At 50.4% G+C, this 22,948-nt stretch overlaps 1 protein-coding gene across 1 annotated transcript in view; it reads right to left on the bottom strand.

The window, feature by feature from the left end:
* The window catches only part of LOC309553462 (leucine-rich repeat and calponin homology domain-containing protein 4-like), a 134,519-nt gene that overhangs the window by 34,624 nt on the left and 76,947 nt on the right, over positions 1-22,948 (bottom strand). The window contains exons 8-9 of the mRNA XM_082254670.1: positions 13,293-13,380; positions 2,520-2,614 (exon numbers count right to left, since the gene is read on the bottom strand). Of these exons, the coding sequence (XP_082110796.1) occupies positions 2,520-2,614; positions 13,293-13,380 (183 nt within the window). The remainder of the gene's footprint in view (positions 1-2,519; positions 2,615-13,292; positions 13,381-22,948) is intronic.

Below are 22,948 nucleotides of genomic sequence, written 5' to 3'. Positions count from 1 at the left end.
CTTTGGCAGCAATAACTTCAACCAAACGTTTCCTGTAGTTGCAGATCAGACGGCACAACGGTCAGGAGTAATTCTTGACCATTCCTCTTTACAGAACTGTTTCAGTTCAGCAATATTCTTGGGATGTCTGGTGTGAATCGCTTTCTTGAGGTCATGCCACAGCATCTCAATCGGGTTGAGGTCAGGACTTCAGAAGGCGAATTTTCTTCTGTTTAAGCCATTCTGTTGTTGATTTACTTCTATGCTTTGGGTCATTGTCCTGTTGCAACACCCATCTTCTGTTGAGCTTCAGCTGGTAGAGAGATGGCCTTAAGTTCTCCTGCAAAATGTCTTGATAAACTTGGGAATTAATTTTTCCTTCGATGATGGCAATCCGTCCAGGCCCTGACGCAGCAAAGCAGGCCCAAACCATGATGCCCCCACCACCATACTTCACAGTTGGGATGAGGTTTTGATGTTGGTGTGCTGTGCCTCTTTTTCGCTAACACATAGTGTTGTGTGTTTCTTCCAAACAACTCAACTTTGGTTTCATCCGTCCACAGAATATTTTGCCAGTACTGCTGTGGAACATCCAGGTGCAGCAATGTTTTGTTTGGACAGCAGTGGCTTCCTCTGTGGTATCCTCCCATGAAATCCTTTCTTGTTTAGTGTTTTACGTATTGTAGATTCGCTAACAGGGATGTTAGCATTTGCCAGGGACTTTTGTAAGTCTTTAGCTGACACTCTAGGATTATTCCTCACCTCATTGAGCAGTCTGCGCTGTGCTCTTGCAGTCATCTTTACAGGACGGCCACTCCTAGGGAGAGTAGCAGCAGTGCTGAACTTTCTCCATTAATAGACAATTTGTCTTACCATGGACTGATGAACAGCAAGACTTTTGGAGATACTTTTATAACCCTTTCCAGCTTTAAGCATGTCAACAATTCTTAATCGTAGGTCTTCTGAGAGTTCTTATGTGCGAGGCATCATTCACATCAGGCAATGCTTATTGTGAAAAGCAAACCCAGAACTGGTGTGTGTTTTTTATAGGGCAGGGCAGCTGTAACCAACACCTCCAATCTCATCTCATTGATTGGACTCCAATTGGCTGACATTTCACTCCAATTAGCTCTTGGAGATGTCATTAGTCTAGGGGTTCACATACTTTTTCCACCTGCACTGCGAATGTTTACATGGTGTGTTCAATAAAAAACATGGCAATATTTCATTCTTTGTGTGTTATTAGTGTAAGCAGACTGTGATTGTCTATTGGTGTGACTTAGATGATGATCAGATCACATTTTATGACCAATTTGTGCAGAAATCCATATCATTCCAAAGGGTTCACATACTTTTTCTTGCAGCTGTAGCTCTGACATATACTGCAGTGCTGTACAGAGATCACTGAGCCAGGCACATCGGTCTCTGTACCAGAGGAGCTTACACTCTAATAACGGTGTGTGACTGTGGGGGGGGGGGGGGGGACATAAGAGTGTAATGTACAGAGAACATTGAGCCAGTCATGAACAAATGAATGAGGATTGGCTGCACTTCCCAGAGGATGCAATGAAGATTTATTGGAGAAATATAAAAAACATAAGCACAGGATGTCACAGGCAAAATGTAGGGGACAAAAGGATGACACGTTTCCCATGACTATTCCTGCTTTGTCAAAACCATCATATATAAACATATACCGCAGTGCTGTACAGAGAACACTGAGCCAGTCACATCAGTCTCTGTACCAGAGGAGCTTACACTCTAATGTCCCCCCACAGTCACATCAGTCTCTGTACCAGAGGAGCTTACACTCTAATGTCCCCCCACAGTCACATCAGTCTCTGTACCAGAGGAGCTTACACTCTAATGTCCCCCCACAGTCACATCAGTCTCTGTACCAGAGGAGCTTACACTCTAATGTCCCCCCACAGTCACATCAGTCTCTGTACCAGAGGAGCTTACACTCTAATGTCCCCCCCACAGTCACATCAGTCTCTGTACCAGAGGAGCTTACACTCTAATGTCCCCCCACAGTCACATCAGTCTCTGTACCAGAGGAGCTTACACTCTAATGTCCCTTCCCCCACAGTCACATCAGTCTCTGTACCAGAGGAGCTTACACTCTAATGTCCCCTCCCCCACAGTCACATCAGTCTCTGTACCAGAGGAGCTTACACTCTAATGTCCCCCCCCACAGTCATATCAGTCTCTGTACCAGAGGAGCTTACACTCCAATGTCCCCCCCACAGTCACATCAGTCACTGTACCAGAGGAGCTTACACTCTAATCTCCCCCCACAGTCACATCAGTCTCTGTACCAGAGGAGCTTACACTCTAATGTCCCCCCACAGTCACATCAGTCTCTGTACCAGAGGAGCTTACACTCTAATGTCCCCCCCACAGTCACATCAGTCTCTGTACCAGAGGAGCTTACACTCTAATGTCCCCCCACAGTCACATCAGTCTCTGTACCAGAGGAGCTTACACTCTAATGTCCCCCACAGTCACACACTGTCACACTGGAGTTGGGGGGTTCTCACCTGAGGGGGGGCAGTCATATGCAGCCCAGTGTCAGACTTGGCATCCTCCTCTTCCTCGTTTGTACTGCTGTCTATGAAGTCTGGGTGCTCGTTATCTGTGTATGGGGGGGGGGGGGGAGGGGAGAGAACAAGCAGATAGTGTCAGGAATACGGAGCCTTTCATTACAAGACAGGGTAAGAAAGCACAAACAAAGTCACACTCCATTCTGTTCTCTGCTCTGATAATTGCACCCCCGTGCATCTGGAGCAAAATTTAAAATAAAATAAAACTCTGGGACTCTTAAAATCGCTCCTAAATATTTCTTTCCACAAAGGCCAGAAAAAAAAGAAAAAAGGTTTTGCTGAAATCAATCAATCACTTCATATCCCATGACATCATCATTGCTACCAACACAATATAGGAATATGTGGGTGCTGGGAGGAGGAGCATTACATCACACCCTGTGCCTATCCATCAACTACAAATCCCACAATCCTCTGGGACATTAGACATGGCTATGGGCGGGATTGTGCACGAGGACGGTGGGTAATTTTTATGACAGTCAGCCAAGTCACACAAGCATGGATAGGTAGAAAAATGGAGTGTGGTGATTCTGCCTGCGATTCCAAATCGCCAAATGTGAACGGAGCTTCAGTGAGCAGCGGCTGCAGGGGAGAGGAGGGAGCGCCAATGACGGCTGGGACATAGGAGCCTAAGGGTGACGTCACCACTGGAATTCCCAGCCGTTGTGCGCTCCCTCCTCTCCCCTGCAGCCGCCACTGTGGTCCCATGCACATAAGGCAATTTGGAATCGGGGGTAGAAGCGCCGCAATTCTGTCCGTGATTCCAAATTGCCTAATGTGGACGGGGCCTCAGTGAGCAGCGGCTGCACGGGAGAGGAGGAAGCGCTGATGGCGGCTGGGACATAAGAGCCTATGGGTGACGTCACAACTGGAATTCCCAGCCGTTGAGCGCTCCCTCCTCTCCCATGCAGTCGCCTCTGAGGCTCTGTGCACATTAGGCAATTTGGAAACGGGGGTAGAAGCACCGCAATTTTATCCGCAATTCCAAATCGCCTAATGTGAAGCCACTGCTCCCTGTTCACATTAGGCAATTTGGAATCGCCGACAGAAATGCGGTGCTTCTACCCCCGATTCCAAATTGCCTAATGTGCATGGGGCCTCAGTGAGCAGCAGCTGCACGGGAGAGGAGAGATTGCCGATGACAGCTGGGACATAGGAGCCTATGGGTGACATCACTACTCCAGGAATTCCCAGCCGTTGAGTGCTCCCTTCTCTCCCCTGCAGCCGCCACTGAGGCCCCATGCACATTAGGCAATTTGGAATCGGGGGTAGAAGCACCGCATTTCTGTCGGCGATTCCAAATTGCCTAATGTGAAAGGGGAGCAGTGGCTGCACGGGAGAGGAGTGAGCACTGATGACGGCTGGGACATAGGAGCCTATGGGTGACGTCACTACCCCTGGAATTCACAGCTGTTGAACGCTTTCTCCCTCTCCCCCCTGCAGCTGCCACTTGCTAACACGGGGGATCACGTGACCAGACTGGAGTGGGCTGAACATAAGTATACTTACCCAGCCGTTGAGTGCTCCCCTAGGCCCCGTTCACATTAAGTGATTTGGAATCAGGGGCAGAATCGCCGCAATTTCAAATGGCTTAATGTGCACGATGCCTCAGTGAGCATTGGCTGCAGGGGAGAGGAGGGAACCCAGATGACAGCTGGACCATGGGAGTCTACAGTATAGGCGACGTCACCACTCCTGGAATTCACAGCTGTTGAACGCTTTCTCTCTCCCCCCCCCCCCTGCAGCTGCCACAGGAGATCACATGACCAGACTGGAGCGGGCTGAACATAAGTATACTTACCTATATTTTTATAAATGCAGGTTAGTCTGCATAGGTGTTGGGGAGGGGGGGGGGGGGCAGATGATTTTAAGGTTAGGTTAGGTTAAGGTTAGGGTGGAATTCTACTTTATTACAAAATTCTTTAAACTGTGCTTGGTTTCAGAATCCCAGAGCTAAAATATCTGATGACTTTATAGTAGAAAGGACACATAGGGGGCAATTACCAAAGTGCTGGCCGGGGTGACCGGCTCACAGGTAGGGGGTGGTGGTGTAAGCGGGGGAGATCAGTGAGTAACAATGTAATGATCCTGTGCATAGGACATCATCTCTCCTGCAATGGAGACATCAGAAAACCTTGCTAGGGGGGATCCCCTTCCCAACGGGCCCCATAGCTGCCGCATGCACAGCTATGACTATAGCCAAGGAACCGGCGCTCTGCTGTGATCTGCACTTCCTGTGTTGTCTCCGGAGCACACGTTCCATATATGACTAAGGACAATAAAATCCACCAGGGTTTATTGACACTTTATCAGCAATCTAGCAGATCTGTCATACAAGTAAACAAATGACTGGAAACAGGAAACTCATTGCAATGTGTGACATGGGAAGGGGGCGCCCAAACTATTTCTATAATAGTCTGCAAACTCCTCAATGTCAGGGGGGCTCTGGGGGTGTGTCAGTAATAATACCGGTACCGTCTGACACTTCACTATGCCTACTGGGCAGCACTGGTTACAATACAGCACTGGGGTACTTTAACCACTCGCCTACCGGGAACATTTCAATCTTCTGCACACATTAAAATCTAAAAAATGCTAGAAATGACTGCAACCCCCCAAATGTGTATATATAGATAATTGTAAAGCGCTGCGTAAACTGTTGGCACCATATAAATCCTAATATATACACACACACACAAACACATGAACTTTAATGGCATCCCAGTCTTACTCCGTAGGGTTCAATATTGAGTTGGCCCACCCTTTGCAGCTTTAACAGCTTCAACTCTTCTAGGAAAGCTGTCCACAAGGTTTAGGAGTGTGTCTATGGGAATGTTTGACCATTCTTCCAGAAGTGTATTAGTGAGATCAGGCACTGATGTTGGAGGAGAAGGCCTGGCTCGCAGTCTCCGCTCGAATTCATCCCAAAGGTGTTCTATTCGGTTGAGGTCAGGACTCTTTTATGAGGTCAGGCACTGATGTTGGATGAGAAGGCCTGGCTTGCAGTCTCCACGCAAATTCATTCATTCATTCATTATTGTGCAGGGTGACTGGTCTTTGGGGGCCCCTCTGCATTGTGCAGGGTGACTGGTTTTTGGGGGCCCCTCTGCACGGTGCAGGGTCACTGGTCTTTGGGGGGCTTCTCTGCATGGTGACTGATCTTTGGGGGGCTCCTCTGCATCGTGCAGGGTGACTGGTCTATGTGGGGGGGGGGGGGCTCTTCTGCATTGTGCAGGGTGACTGGTCTTTGGGGGGGCTCCTCTGCATCGTGCAGGGTGACTGGTCTTTGTGGGGGGGGCTCTTCTGCATTGTGCAGGGTGACTGGTCTTTGGGGGGGCTCCTCTGCATTGTGCAGGGTGACTGGTCTTTGAGGGGGGGGGGGGCTCCTCTGCATGGTGCAGGGTGACTGGTCTTTGGGGGGGCTCCTCTGCATGGTGCAGGGTGACTGGTCTTTGGGGGGGCTCCTCTGCATTGTGCAGGGTGACTGGTCTTTGAGGGGGGGGGCTCCTCTGCATGGTGCAGGGTAACTGGTCTTTGGGGGGGGCTCCTCTGCATGGTGCAGGGTGACTGGTCTTTGGGGGGACTCCTCTGCATCGTGCAGGGTGACTGGTCTTTGTGGGGGGGGGGGGCTCTTCTGCATTGTGCAGGGTGACTGGTCTTTGGGGGGGCTCCTCTGCATTGTGCAGGGTGACTGGTCTTTGGGGGGGGACTCCTCTGCATTGTGCAGGGTGACTGGTCTTTGAGGGGGGGGGGGCTCCTCTGCATGGTGCAGGGTAACTGGTCTTTGGGGGGGGGCTCCTCTGCATGGTGACTGGTCTTTGGGGGGACTCCTCTGCATGGTGCAGGGTGACTGGTCTTTGGGGGGGGCTCCTCTGCATGGTGCAGGGTGACTGGTCTTTGGGGGGACTCCTCTGCATGGTGCAGGGTGACTGGTCTTTGGGGGGGGGGGCTCCTCTGCATTGTGCAGGGTGACTGGTTTTTGGGGGCCCCTCTGCACGGTGCAGGGTCACTGGTCTTTGGGGGGCTTCTCTGCATGGTGACTGATCTTTGGGGGGCTCCTCTGCATCGTGCAGGGTGACTGGTCTATGTGGGGGGGGGGGGGCTCTTCTGCATTGTGCAGGGTGACTGGTCTTTGGGGGGGCTCCTCTGCATCGTGCAGGGTGACTGGTCTTTGGAGGGGCTCCTCTGCATCGTGCAGGGTGACAGGTCTTTGGAGGGGCTCCTCTGCATCGTGCAGGGTGACTGGTCTTTGGAGGGGCTCCTCTGCATCGTGCAGGGTGACTGGTCTTTGGGGGGGCTCCTCTGCATCGTGCAGGGTGACTGGTCTTTGTGGGGGGGGGGGCTCTTCTGCATTGTGCAGGGTGACTGGTCTTTGGGGGGGCTCCTCTGCATTGTGCAGGGTGACTGGTCTTTGGGGGGACTCCTCTGCATTGTGCAGGGAGACTGGTCTTTGAGGGGGGGGGGGGCTCCTCTGCATGGTGCAGGGTAACTGGTCTTTGGGGGGGGGCTCCTCTGCATGGTGCAGGGTGACTGGTCTTTGGGGGGACTCCTCTGCATGGTGCAGGGTGACTGGTCTTTGAGGGGGGGGGGGGCTCCTCTGCATGGTGCAGGGTGACTGGTCTTTGGGGGGGCTCCTCTGCATGGTGCAGGGTGACTGGTCTTTGTGGGGGGGGGGGCTCCTCTGCATGGTGACTTGTCTTTGTGGGGGGGCTCCTCTGCATGGTGCAGGGTGACTGGTCTTTGTGGGGGGGCTCCTCTGCATGGTGACTGGTCTTTGGGGGGCTCTTCTGCATTGTGCAGGGTGACTTTTTTGGGGGCTCCTCTGCATCATGCAGGGTGACTGGTGTTTGGTGGGCTATTCTGCATGGTGCAGGGTGACTGGTCTTTGGGGGGGGGGGGGCTCCTCTGCATGGTGCAGGGTAACTGGTCATTGGGGGGGGGGGGGCTCCTCTGCATGGTGCCTGGTCATTGGGGGTGCATGGTGCAGGGTGACTGGTCTTTTGGTCGGGGGGGGGGGGGGGGCAGAGGCTCCTCTGCACTGTGTGTCCATTGTGAATGTATTTTATCTTTACCCATTAAACTCCATTTACTAACAGTAAATGCAGGAAGGTCGATGCGCACTGATCTCTGCTTTTCATCTTCCCGATCATCCCAGTCCTGTTACTACTCAGTGCTGCATGAACAGTGCATCCAAAGCACCTTACAGGATTGCTGGTATTGCTTTGCAAACATTATCTCCTTGAACAACCTTGAAGAGCGAGTTAGACTGGTACTTTAATATCAGATAGAATACAGAGAAAGTCATTGTTTCGGGTCTGCTGGTAGCGGTGTCTTGGGAAATAAAGCGGCACATTCCTCTGTAGATGCAGTGGCCTCGATATCTCACCATACAAGACTCAGGGGAAGGTAATCCACTTCCAGATTAAATGGTGCAATGCTTGGAAAGGCCTACTAATAACATCGCTGCTAACAAACCACATGATGTACTGATCACAGGGGAGAACAGAAAGGAGCAAATTGTTTTACTGCCTTGTAAGTCCAGAGAATACGCTGCACAGCAGAAGTGGTCAGCTTCTGTGATGTAGAACAACTCAACTGACACCCCTGACACCCACCAATGGGCCACACAATATTTACTAATGGTAATCCTACACAAAGCCGTCAGAGATGGCAGACCTGCAGCAGCAGAGGGCCGCAGACTGCAGACCTGCAGCAGCAGAGCGCCGCAGACTGCAGACTTGAAGCAGCAGAGGGCTGCAGATGGCAGACCTGCAGCAGGAGAGGGCCATAGACTGCAGACCTGCAGCAGCAGAGGGCCGCAGACTGCAGACCTGCAGCAGCAGAGGGCTGCAGATGGCAGACCTGCAGCAGGAGAGGGCCATAGACTGCAGACCTGCAGCAGGAGAGGGCCGCAGACTGCAGACTTGAAGCAGCAGAGGGCTGCAGATGGCAGACCTGCAGCAGGAGAGGGCCATAGACTGCAGACCTGCAGCAGCAGAGGGCCGCAGACTGCAGACTTGAAGCAGCAGAGGGCTGCAGATGGCAGACCTGCAGCAGGAGAGGGCCATAGACTGCAGACCTGCAGCAGGAGAGGGCCATAGACTGCAGACCTGCAGCAGCAGAGGGCCGCAGACTGCAGACATGCAGCAGGAGAGGGCCGCAGACTGCAGACATGCAGCAGGAGAGGGCCGCAGACTGCAGACATGCAGCAGGAGAGGGCCGCAGACTGCAGACATGCAGCAGCAGAGGGCCGCAGACTGCAGACATGCAGCAGCAGAGGGCCGCAGACTGCAGACATGCAGCAGCAGAGGGCCGCAGACTGCAGACATGCAGCAGCAGAGGGCCGCAGACTGCAGACCTGAAGCAGGAGAGGGCCGCAGACTGCAGACATGCAGCAGGAAAGGGCCGCAGACTGCAGACATGCAGCAGGAAAGGGCCGCAGACTGCAGACATGCAGCAGGAAAGGGCCGCAGACTGCAGACATGCAGCAGGAGAGGGCCGCAGACTGCAGACATGCAGCAGGAGAGGGCCGCAGACTGCAGACATGCAGCAGGAGAGGGCCGCAGACTGCAGACATGCAGCAGGAGAGGGCCGCAGACTGCAGACATGCAGCAGGAGAGGGCCGCAGACTGCAGACTTGAAGCAGCAGAGGGCCGCAGATGGCAGACCTGCAGCAGGAGAGGGCCGCAGACTGCAGGAGATGGCATAGGGCCACAGGTTGTGCACCAGGGTTGTGCAGTTTGGGCTCTCACCCACAAGGGCTGTCCTAGGTTAGTCTCATTGGACCTGGCATATGCTGGTATCTGTGGTTGTCCCCCTTTTCTCTATATTCCCCTGCTGCAAGCGAGTCTTCATAGAAACATTTGATCTCCAGGACAGTGATTGCTTCCTTTTCCACTGCAGAAGAGATTTATTACTCTTTAGAAACGGTCAATCCCACCCAACAGGAGTGCTTATGCCTTTTGGTTATGCAGTTTGGGGTCCATCTCCAACTTGATGACGAACCCCTGTCTGCACCCTGCTCTGATCTGTTGCCCATCTAGGACCATAATCTCACCTCTTTTCTCACACAAATAGAGATTTGTTTTGGTGGTATTTGATTACCACTGTTTTTGTGCTATAAACAAAAAAAGGCTGACAATTTAAAAAAAAAATAGAAAATTAATTTCAGCTATAAAACCGATCCAAAAAAAAAAAAAATTCCAATTTCTTCATAAATTTAGGTCATATTTTAGATTAAAAAAAAACACAATAAGCATATTGATTGGTTTGCGCAATTACAAACTATGGTAAATATACTGAAATTTTTATTTTTTATATACTAGTAATGGGGGCGATAAGCGACTTCTAGTGGGAATGCAATATTGCAGCGGACAATCTGACACTTTGTGGGAACCTGGGAAACTAACACAGTGGTCAGTGCTAAAAATATGCACTATCATTGTACCACTGACACTGGCTGGGAAAGGGTTAAACAGGGGTGATCAAAGGGTAAAATATGCGCCTAGCCAGTGTTTATGCATTTACCATGTGGTGTTTTACTAAAGGGATGTGCTGGATTTTATTCCCTGATTTGCAGGGAAACAACATCCAGCACATCCCTGTTGACAGAAAAGAGCTCTTTATTTTTTACATGGGCAGAGCTCTGTTTGGTCTTTCTCCTCGCCAATCAGCGGGTGCCAACGGACATCTATTGCCCGCTGATCAGCTTGGGCTGTGACTAATCGCAGCACAAGAGGCACAATGGCGGCATGCGCGCCCCCTACCCTAGAGCAGAGTCGTGTTTATATGTGCATTATTCTGTGCAGCTGGCCCACACTGTTGCAGTATATGTACAGTGCGGGCTTGGCAAGTGGTTTGGATTGATTATTCATTGATTATCACCGTTATAAGCAAGAGTGTATAACAAAACAAAATAACTCAACACACAGCCATTAATGTATAAACCACTGGCAACAAAAGTGAGTACACCCCCTAAGTGAAAATGTCCAAATTGGGCCCAAAGTGTCAATATTTTGTGTGGCCACCATTATTTTCCAGCACTGCCTTAACCCTCTAGGGTAGTGATGGAAAACCTTGGCACCCCAGATGTTTTGGAACTCCATTTACCATGATGCTCAAATACACTGAAGAGGGCATGAGCATCATGGGAAATATAGTTCCAAAACATCTGGGGTGCCAAGGTTCGCCATCACTGCTCTAGGGCATGGAGTTCACCAGACCTTCACAGGTTGCCACTGGAGTCCTCTTCCACTCCTCCATGAAGAAATCACAGAGCTGGTGGATGCCATAGACCTTGCGCTCCTCCACCTTCTGTTTGAGGATGCCCCACAGCTGCTCAATAGGGTTTAGGTCTGGAAACATGCTTGGCCAGTCCATCACCTTTACCCTCAGCTTCTTTAGCAAGGCAGTGGTTGTCTTGGAGGTGTGTTTGGGGTTGTTATTTTTCTAATTCTGCCCTGCGGCCCAGTCTCTGAAGGGAGGGGATCATGCTCTGCTTCAGTATGTCACAGTACATGTTGGCATTCATGGGTCCCTCAATGAACTGTAGCTCCCCAGTGCCGGCAGCACTCATGCAGCCCCCGACCATGACACTCCCACCACCATGCTTGACTGTAGGCAAGACACACTTGTCTTTGTACTCCTCACCTGGTTGCCGCCACACCATGTGAACCAAATAAGTTTATCTTGGTCTCATCAGACCACAGGAGATGGTTCCAGTAATCCATGTCCTTAGTCTGCTTGTCTTCAGCAAACTGTTTGCGGGCTTTCTTGTGCATCATCTTTAGAAGAGGCTTCTTTCTGGGACAACAGCCATGCAGACCAATGTGATGCAGTGTGCGGCGTATGGTCTGAGCACTGACGGGCTGACCCCCCACCCCTTCAACCTCTGCAGCAATGCTGGCAGCACTCATACATCTATTTCCCAAAGACAACCTCTGGATATGACGCTGAGCATGTGCACTCAACTTCTTTGCTTGACAATGGCGAGGCCTGTTCTGAGTGGAACCTGTCCTGTTAAACCGCTGTATGGTCTTGGCCACCGTGCTGCAGCTCAGTTTCAGGGTCTTAGCAATCTTCTTATAGCCTAGGCCATCTTTATGTAGAGCAATAATTATGTTTTCAGATCCTCAGAGAGTTCTTTGCCATGAGGTGCCATGGCCCATGCTGATCTTCCAGTTACCAGTATGAGGTAGTGAGAGTGATAACACCAAATTTAACACACCTGCTCCCCATTCATACCTGAGACCTTGTTGCACTAACGAGTCACATGACACCAGGAAGGAAAAATATCTAATTGTGCCCAGTTTGGACATTTTCACTTAGGGGTGTACTCACTTTTGTTGCCAGCGGTTTAGACATTAATGGCTCTGTGTTGAGTTATTTTGAGGGGACAGCAAAGTTACACTGTTTATACAAGCTGTACACTCCCTACTTTACATTGTAGCAAAGTGTCATTTCTTCAGTGTTGTCAAATGAAAAGATATAATAAAATATTTACAAAAATGTGAGGGGTGTACTCACTTATGTGAGATACTGTATATCCCTGATGTGTAAATAATGAAACTTAGAATGTAGAAGCTTGAATATAACCTATGACATACTATCTCCTAAATTATGTGTGATTCATATTGTATAGTGTATTTTCATTTTTGTGTTCATATATGTGCTGAGGCTTTAGGGAAGTATCTCCAAGAATCCCATTTGTTATGGTAGGCTTGTATTTTGTGGTCTTTGTATGCTATTCATTTCTCATAATGTGCTTGGGTATTAACTCTAGCCACTCCTAGGTGGCTGCTACAATTCAAAAACTATGGTGGGAGATCTGGCGGGTGATAGATATTAGGAGCATTGGGAGGGTCATAATCAGACCCCACCGTTAACTGAAATATAACTACTGGGTGAGGCGCCTGTGATGGAGCCCTATACTCAAGAAGAGTATGTCCGCCACATAAGCTTCCCTTGCCTGGTACCAGCAGGATCCAAGATCCCTTAGCCCACCCAGTCACCTGTTGAGACAGATATTGTAGCCACGATATACAAGTCTAGCCGAAAATAGCTTGTATAAGATCTGGAACATTTATTGAACAAACCTACACCGAATATATACCAAACCAGGTCAGGTGCCTGATTACATTATCATATGCAGATGAAATTGTGTACAGAAATATAATTAATATACCTAAGGAACAACCAACACAAAAACTGTATTCTACTTTCCCACTAGCAACTAATAGATGACAGTAACTTGAGCTAACTAGCAGACTTGCCGTTATCAAGCTCATGAAGTACAATACACATTATTATAAGTGTAAACACATAACCACAGTAGATAATAGGTGAGTTAATCAGTACAATCAACAATGTGTGGAAGACAGGTGGTTGAGATGATGATATTAGCATCTGCCATGAGTCTGACTGTAGGCAATAGGCAGATAGGCCTTTAACATGGATCCTAGGCCTAGAGTCCCAGAGTCTGTGTGTCTTGGGGAGATGTGGACTTGAATCCAAAGTAACATTTCTCTAAGAGTCACCCAGCATACATCCACAAAGAGTAGCGTTCTCTCACAAGCCAGGGCCCATAGTCAGTAGGCAAAAGGCTAGCCTGCAGTCCCCTCGAAAAGCCCCTGGCCTGAGTGAGTTTGTCACAGTGCCCTTTTAATTAAGATATAGGATAGAGAATGAAATGGATGGTGTCTGGCCACTTACCTGTTCCGTTCACCTTCTCTCTGAGCAGCTTGGCGTCTCGGCCCAAACCGGCGACTCTGAAGGAGAGATCCGACAGCTCGTCTGCAGACTGAGAGAAACACATCCATGTAAATCCCCCCAATACAGAGTACTCAAATCACAGATAAACCCATAAACACCAAGGGGGGGACAAACTAAAGGGAATCTGTATCTTTGTCCAATCATAGTTTCTATGCCCATTGATACCCGCACTCCCTCCACCCAATGATGGCCACAGACTTCCCCCAAAGATACATACCTCCTCCCCCCCTTATTGACACCCCACCTACTCCACCCCAACCAAACACACCCCACCTACTCCACCCCAACCAAACACACCCCACCTACTCCACCCCAACGACTCCCCACACCACCTACTCCAGCCCAACGACACACCACCTACTCCAGCCCAACGTCACACCACCTACTCCAGCCCAACGTCACCCCCACCTACTCCAGCCCAACGTCACCCCCACCTACTCCAGCCCAACGTCACCCCCACCTACTCCAGCCCAACGTCACCCCCACCTACTCCAGCCCAACGTCACCCCCACCTACTCCAGCCCAACGTCACCCCCACCTACTCCAGCCCAACGTCACCCCCACCTACTCCAGCCCAACGTCACCACCACCTACTCAAGCCCAACGTCGTCACCACCACCTACTCAAGCCCAACGTCGTCACCACCACCTACTCCAGCCCAACGTCGTCACCACCACCTACTCCAGCCCAACGTCGTCACCACCACCTACTCCAGCCCAACGTCACCCCCACCTACTCCAGCCCAACGACACCCCCACCTACTCCAGCCCAACGTCACCACCACCTACTCAAGCCCAACGTCACCACCACCTACTCAAGCCCAACGTCACCACCACCTACTCAAGCCCAACGTCACCACCACCTACTCAAGCCCAACGTCACCACCACCTACTCAAGCCCAACGTCACCACCACCTACTCAAGCCCAACGTCACCACCACCTACTCAAGCCCAACGTCACACCACCTACTCCAGCCCAACGATACACCACCTACTCCAGCCCAACGACACACCACCTACTCCAGCCCAACGACACACCACATACTCCAGCCCAACGACACACCACCTACTCCAGCCCAACATTACACCACCTACTCCACCCCACCTACTCCAGCCCAATGACACCCCTCCTACTCCAGCCCAACGACACCCCTCCTACTCCAGCCCAATGACACCTAACCTACTCCAGCCCAACTACACCCCACCTACTCCAGCCCAACGTCACCCCACCTACTCCAGCCCAACGTCACCCCACCTACTCCAGCCCAACGTCACCCCACCTACGCCATCAAATGAGATCCACTTACTCCATTTAATGATACCCACCTACTTCACCCACTGATACCCATTAACCCAGTGTTCCCCTGTCCATCTCTAAACCCTGTGTAACACAGACCTAAGTGACCAGATCCCTTCCCTCGCATGACAGTGGTCAGGCCAGGTGATTGGTCGCTCAGTCTGGATGAATGAAGCATTGTGTGGTGCAGACTATTAGTGGGTGAAGGGGGCCATGACACGCAAAGTGGGCACTTTGACCTGCATGGGTAAAATAACAGATTCTCTTTACCCCTTACCGCCAATGGTACGGTCAGAAGTGGCCGCATGGAGGTGGGGATTATTCCATACTGCCCAATACATGCATCCCTATTTTGTGTCGGGAGCAAGCTCAATCTTGTGTCCCCAGGACTGTGACCGCGCCTTCACCAACCGCTTCCAATCACACAGTGAGTGTGGGAGCCGGTAGAAGGGGCTCTCAATCAAGTGATCAAGTGATGACGGGAAGGGCCAGGTGTTAAGGTTTTTTCTTTCGCTTCAGTATTAATGGGTTAACACAGTGTCAGAACCAATACCGGAATCAGCAGACTTTTTTTTTTTTTATTAAGGATGTACAATCTAAACAAAGACTAGTTTAATATAAACTAGTATAACTAGTAAAACTAGTATAGTTTCTGGTGACAGATTTAAAATACAACCTAAAGATAATATCTTGGTTTCTAGGAGGACTCCTGATGTGGGAAAGCAGCTGATCTAAAAATCATACACCCAAAATTATTTGTGTCAGCATCACCCCAGCTTTAAAGAGCCCCCGTCACCGCACCATTCATTCCAATAACAATCTTTCTATTAGACCATAAACTAAACAACCAAAAGTATTGGGACGCCTGCCTTTACACGCACATGAACTTTAATGGCATCCCAGTCTTAGTCTGTAGGGTTCAATATTGAGTTGGCCCACCCTTTGCAGCTATAACAGCTTCAACTCTTCTGGGAAGGCTGTCCACAAGGTTTAGGAGTGTCTCTATGGGAATGTTTGACCATTCTTCCAGAAGCGCATTTGTGAGGTCAGGCACTGATGTTGGACGAGAAGGCCTGGCTCGCAGTCTCTGCTCTAATTCACCCCAAAGGTGTTCTATCGGGTTGAGGTCAGGACTCTGTGCAGGCCAGTCAATTTCCTCCACCCCAAACTCCCTCATTTATGTCTTTATGAACCTTGCTTTGTGCACTGGTCTAAATCATTTGGTAGAAGGGGGATTATGGTGTGGGGTAGTTTTTCAGGGGTTAAGCTTGGCCCCTTCGTTCCAGTGAAGGGAAGTCTTACGACGTCAGCATACCACAACATTTTGGACAATTTCATGCTCCCAACTTTGTGGGAACAGTTTGGGGATGGCTCCTTTCTGTTCCAACATGACACCAGTGCACAAAGCAAAGGCCTATAAAGACATGAATGAGCGAGTTTGGGATGGAGGAGCTGGACTGGCCTGCACAGAGTCCTGATCTAAACCCAATAGAACACCTTTGGGATGAATTAGAGCGGAGACTGCGAGCCAGGCCTTTTCCCCAACATCAGTGCACCCCACGTGCTTGAAGCGGCCTTCTGGGGGTCATCGGGGAGCAGAGCAATGCGCCCTGACACTCCCCACTTTCTGGTCTGGATGTCCTGGCTGTGATTGGTCCAGTCTCCAGCCTGGACCAATCAGAGGACATCCCGGGTGACGTCGCGTGGGGGGCGGTGTGTGCGTTAGTCACGCACCGTCCCGACGTCAGAGAAGAGGGCAGCGGGCGGCACGCATGGAGGAAGAACCGAAGAAGACGTCCGGCGGAGCGCATGGAGGAAGAAGAAGTCGACTCCCGGGCAGCACGCCAGGGAGTCGGGACGGTGACGGGAGGCGCGCATGCAGGACGAGGACTGGGAGGAAGAAGACGTCCACGGCAGTGGCACCAGAGGTAAGTGAAGTCTCTGGGGGGGGGGGGGGGGGGGGCACGCACGCTGGTCTCTGCATTGAAAAGGGGCATGTATACTGGTCACTACATTGAAGGGGGCATGTATACTGGTCACTGTGCATTGAAGGGGGCATGTATGCTGGTCGCTGTGCATTGAAGGGGGCATGTATGCTGGTCGCTGTGCATTGAAGGGGGCATGTATGCTGGTCGCTGTGCATTGAAGGGGGCATGTATGCTGGTCGCTGTGCATTGAAGGGGGCATGTATGCTGGTCGCTGTGCATTGAAGGGGGCATGTATGCTGGTCGCTGTGCATTGAAGGGGGCATGTATGCTGGTCGCTGTGCATTGAAGGGGGCATGTATGCTGGTCGCTGTGCATTGAAGGGGGCATGTATGCTGGTCGCTGTGCATTGAAGGGGGCATGTATGCTGGTCACTACATTGAAGGGGGCATGTACGCTGGTCACTACATTGAAGGGGGCATGTACGCTGGTCACTGCATTGAAAGGGGGCATGTACGCTGGTCACTGCATTGAAAGGGGGCATGTACTCTGGTCACTGCATTGAAAGGGGGTTTGTGCTAGGGGGCCTGTACTGTGGGGTTTGTGCTAGGGGGCCTGTACTGTGGGGTTTGTGCTAGGGGGCCTGTACTGTGGGGTTTGTGCTAGGGGGCCTGTACTGTGGGGTTTGTGCTAGGGGGCCTGTACTGTGGGGTTTGTGCTAGGGGGCCTGTACTGTGGGGTTTGTGCTAGGGGGCCTGTACTGTGGGGTTTGTGCTAGGGGGCCTGTACTGTGGGGTTTGTGCTGGGAGGGGTCTGTGCCACTCTCAGTCAGTGTATCCCATAATAGGGTGTCTCACAGTATATCCCATAATAGGGCCCCTGCTCCCTATTATGGGATATACTAGTACTGATGGACCCCTTAATATGTGATATATTGGGAGAATTTGTTCACGCAAGCAAAATACAGGGGACAAAATGGGTGGAGTCTATAAGGGGTGGGGCTTCTTAGAAATGGGAGGGGTCAAAATGGAAGGGCAGGGTCTTGCGCCCCACCATCTTAAAACTTCACCAGCCGCCACTGCCTAGAAATAACTTAACAGTCTCTAAAACCCATGATCCATTAGTGTGATGGTCAGTGGCAAGAATCCCTATAAATAGAGTGGGAACTTCTCTGAGTGTCAGAAATTGCTCATTGCTTAAGGAACCCCTAGCAACCTCTAGAGCAGGGTGTCAAACTCAATTGAATCATGGTTGCCCACAAAGGATCGGTTGTATCTGGAGTGTGCTACGCACAGAGCACAGGGTTTAGGGGTGCGCAAGTATACAGAGCGCAAGGTTTAGGGGTGCGCAAGTGTACAGAGTGCAGGGTTTAGGGGTGCGCATATGTACAGAGTAGGGATAGACCGATACCGATATTTTGGTCACAAAGTATCGGTCGATATTTTGCACATTCAATCACACATCCAGTGCCACCATCAATGCAGAGTGACCAGTGCCCCGATCCAACGCAGAGTGACCAGTGCCCCCCATCAGTGCAGAGTGACCAGTGCCCCCCATCCAATGCAGAGTGACCAGTGCATGGGGATTAGAGCGCTGACTGATAACACAAAGAGCAGGGTTCTTCTGCTTATCCGGGGCGGGCGCTCTCATACGAAGTCCCGTCTCCTGGACCGGCTCCTATGATCGATGTCACCAGTGTGCTGTCTATCATAGTGTGCGGTCCAGGAGGTGGGACTTGGTATGAAAGCGCCCATGCCGGGTAAGCAGAAGAACCCTGCTCTTTGTGTAACCAGATGGCGCTCTAATCCTCTCCCCCTTCGGAGGCAGCCCTACCCCAAGAAAATATCGGTCATATCGACCAAGTTTGTGGCCGATACATTCAAATAGTGAGTAAGTGAATATCAGCCGCCGATTATCAGAGTGCAGGGTTTCGGGGTGTGCTGTGTACAGAGTGCAGGGTTTCGGGGTGTGCTGTGTACAGAGTGCAGGGTTTCGGGGTGTGCTGTGTACAGAGTGCAGGGTTTCGGGGTGTGCTGTGTACAGAGTGCAGGGTTTCGGGGTGTGCTGTGTACAGAGTGCAGGGTTTCGGGGTGTGCTGTGTACAGAGTGCAGGGTTTTGGGGTGTGCTGTGTACAGAGTGCAGGGTTTCGGGGTGTGCTGTGTACAGAGTGCAGGGTTTCGGGGTGTGCTGTGTACAGAGTGCAGGGTTTAGGGGTGTGCTGTGTACAGAGTGCAGGGTTTAGGGGTGTGCTGTGTACAGAGTGCAGGGTTTAGGGGTGTGCTGTGTACAGAGTGCAGGGTTTAGGGGTGTGCTGTGTACAGAGTGCAGGGTTTAGGGGTGTGCTGTGTACAGAGTGCAGGGTTTAGGGGTGTGCTGTGTACAGAGTGCAGGGTTTAGGGGTGTGCTGTGTACAGAGTGCAGGGTTTAGGGGTGTACTGTGTACAGAGTGCAGGGTTTAGGGGTGTGCTGTGTACAGAGTTCTGAGTTTAGAGTGCGTTATGTACAGAGTGCAGGGTTTAAGGGTGCACATACAGAGCACAGAGTTCAGGGGTGTGCTATGCAGTGTGCAACCCCAACCCCCCCAAAGCTTCCTCACATCTTTCTCTCCTACCTGGCCCAACTCTAGTACCTCCATGTATAGTTGGCCCTGCCTCGCCTTGCACTGAGATGATGCTCTCCCTCAGATTCTGGAGATCTGTTCCCCTCTGTGTGCAGGAATCTGTTAGTTCTGGGACCCGCTGAGAGCAAAGCGGTCCCTTGTAAACACAGAAGCCTTCTGTGTTTACAAGTGACAACAGGAACGGAGGGTGAGAGCTGGAGATGGCGGAATGGAGTTCCACCACATTTCTGCTGCAAAACTGGGTGTAAGTGCCACATGGCAAGGCCTGGTGGACTGGATTCGGCCTGCAGGCCTTATGTTTTTACATACGTGCTCTAGAGGAACCCGAGGGTTCCATGGAACCCTGGTTGAGAAACCCTGTTCTAGAGGAAGAAGGAAGGGGAATGCCATAGAGCACATGTGTCAAACACAAGGCCCGCAGGCCGAATCTGGCCCTCCGGGCCATTTCATGTGGCCCTCCCACCTCTACTCCAGCCCTCCTCAAGACCCTGTGCTTTCTTCTTTCTAGCAATGCCTCTAGCTTCTTCCCAGCAGCAGCACAAGTTAAGGATGGTACATTGTAATGTACGGGAGGGTGGGGGACTCAACTTCTGATGTTGGGGAGGCTCCTGACGTGTTATGTAAGGGTGGGGAATGCTCTGGACATCTAGTCTTAAAGAGACAACCGGCCCTTTTGATGGCAATCATATTGCTGATGCTGCCCTCGATTAAATTGAGTTTGACACCCCTGCCATAGAGCACCCATTCTCAACCAGGGGACCCTAAGGTTCCTTAAGAGGTTGCTAGGGGTTCTTTGAGATGTGGGTGATTGACCTCTTATTTGAATATTCCTGGACATTTCTGGGTTGAACACCATTTGGAAAAGCAGGCACCAATGATCTTTTTAGCTGTCTGTAAGGGTGGCATTGTGTCCACCCATGTAAGAGGCATATACCCACTTACCCCTTATAAACTGGTTTCTGCAGTGGATTCCCCCCAGGACCTGAGACATATATGTTAAGGGTTCCTCCTTCATAAAAAGTTTGAGAAAGGCTGCTAAAGAGTGACAGCCCTGAGTATGCTGGGGCCAAAGACATCACATCCAAAAAAACACCTAGCAGAAGTCTTAGGGGTTTCAGGGGTCCATACCAGCGAGGCTTTTACTGGTAAATACCATTGAATAAAACAGGTTAGCTGTGAAGTAAGCTAAAGAAAAGTGCACAATCTCATTCAAAACCCCTTTAATTGGTCTAATAAAGCTCTTATCAAATTAGATTTGCAGTTTTAGTAAGCCGTCACGACCACATACCCTCTGCCCGAGTGTGGGGGGCATGTCTGAGGCCAGACAACGAAGGACATGTAGAATAGCAGGGTAAAACTGCTGTCAATCAAGCAGATCAGGGCTAGCCTGGGAGAGGGCCATGGTGACAAAGTCAGCTATGGGACTACAGGCACACCGCACGTCAGCACTGCACCCTGAGGTACACCGCACATCAGCACTGCATCCTGAAGCTACAAATCAGAAAGCTGGGAAACACAAACTGACCACGTCAGCAATGATCTGCTTTCATGCTTGGTGTGGTCAGAAGATCACAAGAATTAAAATGAATTGGCAGGCTCAGCATGTATTTACTAATAAATGTAAGTGTCACTGTACAAGAAGGAACATGTGCAACAGGGGTGTCCAAACTTTTGACCCTCCTGTGTCACATTGGAAGAAGAGGAATGGTCTTGGGCCGCACATTACAAAACACTAACAATAAGACCCCATTACGAATTTGTGGTTTTGAAAATGGCACTGCAATCATGGCAAACCGGACCATACGGGTTTGGGCGCTATTCTTTCTTTACCACTTCAGTACCGCACTATAGCACAGTACTCAAGTCCGGGGAGGGTGTCCATAGATGTCCTCCCAGAACCCCGCTCCCTTGCGGTGCGCACTGGGCGCGCTCGGTGACTGCTGTGTCCTTAGGATCGCCTGTAAACAGACTTGCTGGTTATCGGCAGTCTTTTCCTGTCTGCGTGAGGAAAGGAATGGCAATAACCGGCAAGACTGTCAGTACATTGATGGGCACTGATTATTAGTGCAGCCTCATCAGTGCCCATCAATGAAGGAGAAAAATTACTTCGGGTCTTTTCACACGAGCGGTGTGCTCGGCTGACTCCGTTTTTCCCATGGGGGGATCGATACGCCGATCTCCGCTGAGTAGGCAGAGGACAGGTCCGTCTCCGCTTACTTTGCAGAGACAGAGCTGTCAGATCCCTGCACTCCTCTATGGGGAGATCGGATGAAAACAGATCGCCTGTCCCTTTTCAACCGATCCCATCAGATCCGATCCTCCAGACAGATGGAAAATAGCGTTTTCCAACCGTCCGGATTTCACAGACAGGATCGGATGCGGATGGCAGCGGGTATCAGAGGACATGTCTCCGCTGATATCCGCTGCTCCATAGGGGTGCATGGGGCATCCGATCAGATCCGCCTAAAAAAACTGACCGGCGGATCGGAAAGCCCGTGTGAAAGGGACCTTATTTACTAATTTTTTTTAACCACTTAAGGACCGCCCGCCGCAGATATACTGCGGCAGGCTGGCCCTCCTGCGCGAACCAACGTAGCCCTATGTTGCGCACCTGCAGCTAGGGGGCGAGCGAGCGCCGCCGCGCTCCCGCCCCCCACTTGGCAGTGGGGACTCTGATGCATGAGCAGGCGGCTCCGATTGCCGCCGGGCACGCACGATCGCTCCTCACTGAGAGAAAAGGACAGGCAGTTGTTGTAAACACATCTGACCGTTCTTCTCTCAGAAATGATCACAGTGCGCCTGTGATCCTTCTATACAGGATCACAAGTCTCTATGGTCATTTCACAAGCCACGCCCCCCATACAGTTAGAACCACTCCCCTAGGCTCACATTTAACCCCTGATCACCCACTGTGTTAACCCCTTCCCTGCCAGTGTCATTATTACAGTAACAGTGCATATTTTTATCACTGATTACTGTAGTAATGTCACTGGTCCCCCCAAAAGTGTCAAAAATGTCAGTTAGGGGTCCAATCTGTCCGCCACAATGTCGCAGTCCCGCTAAAATCGCAGATCACCACCATTACTAGCAAAAAAAAAAAAAAAAACAAATAAGACAAATCTTTCACGTAGTTATTAGATGTGATAACTTTTTTTTTTTTAACGCAAACCAATCTACGCTTATTTGCGATTTGTTTTTTACCAAAAATATGTAGCAGAAAACAAATTGGCCTAAAATGCTAAAAAAATTTTAATTTTTTTTTGTTGGGAATGTTCTATAGCAGAATGTGAAAAATAGTTTTTTTTTTTTTCCCAGAATTGTCGCTCTTTTTTGGTTTATAGCGCAAAAAAAAAAAAAAAACCACAGAGGTGATCAAATACCACCAAAAGAAAGCTCTATTTGTGGGGAAAAAAAGGACGTCAATTTTATTTGGGTACAGTGTCGCACGACCGCGCAATTGTCCGTTAAAGTAACGCAGTGCCAAATCGCAAAATATGGCCTGGTCATTAGGGGGGCAAATCCTTCCGGTCCAGAAGTGGTTAACAGAAGCTAAGAAAAACATTTTTTTTTTTCAAATTTTTCAGTCTTTTCATTTGTTTTGCAAAAAAAAAAAAAAAGAAAAACCAAGCGGTGATTAAACACCACCAAAAGAAAGGTCTATTTGTGTGAATTTTTTTTATTTGGGTACAGTGTTGCATGACCGCGCAATTGTCATTCAAACTGTGAAAGTTGGCCTGGGCAGGAAGGGAGTGAA

This window comes from Pelophylax lessonae, assembly GCF_965119305.1.
Source record: "Pelophylax lessonae genome assembly, chromosome: 4".
Lineage (NCBI taxonomy): Eukaryota > Metazoa > Chordata > Amphibia > Anura > Ranidae > Pelophylax > Pelophylax lessonae.
This window is presented reverse-complemented; position numbering and strand designations above follow the sequence as displayed.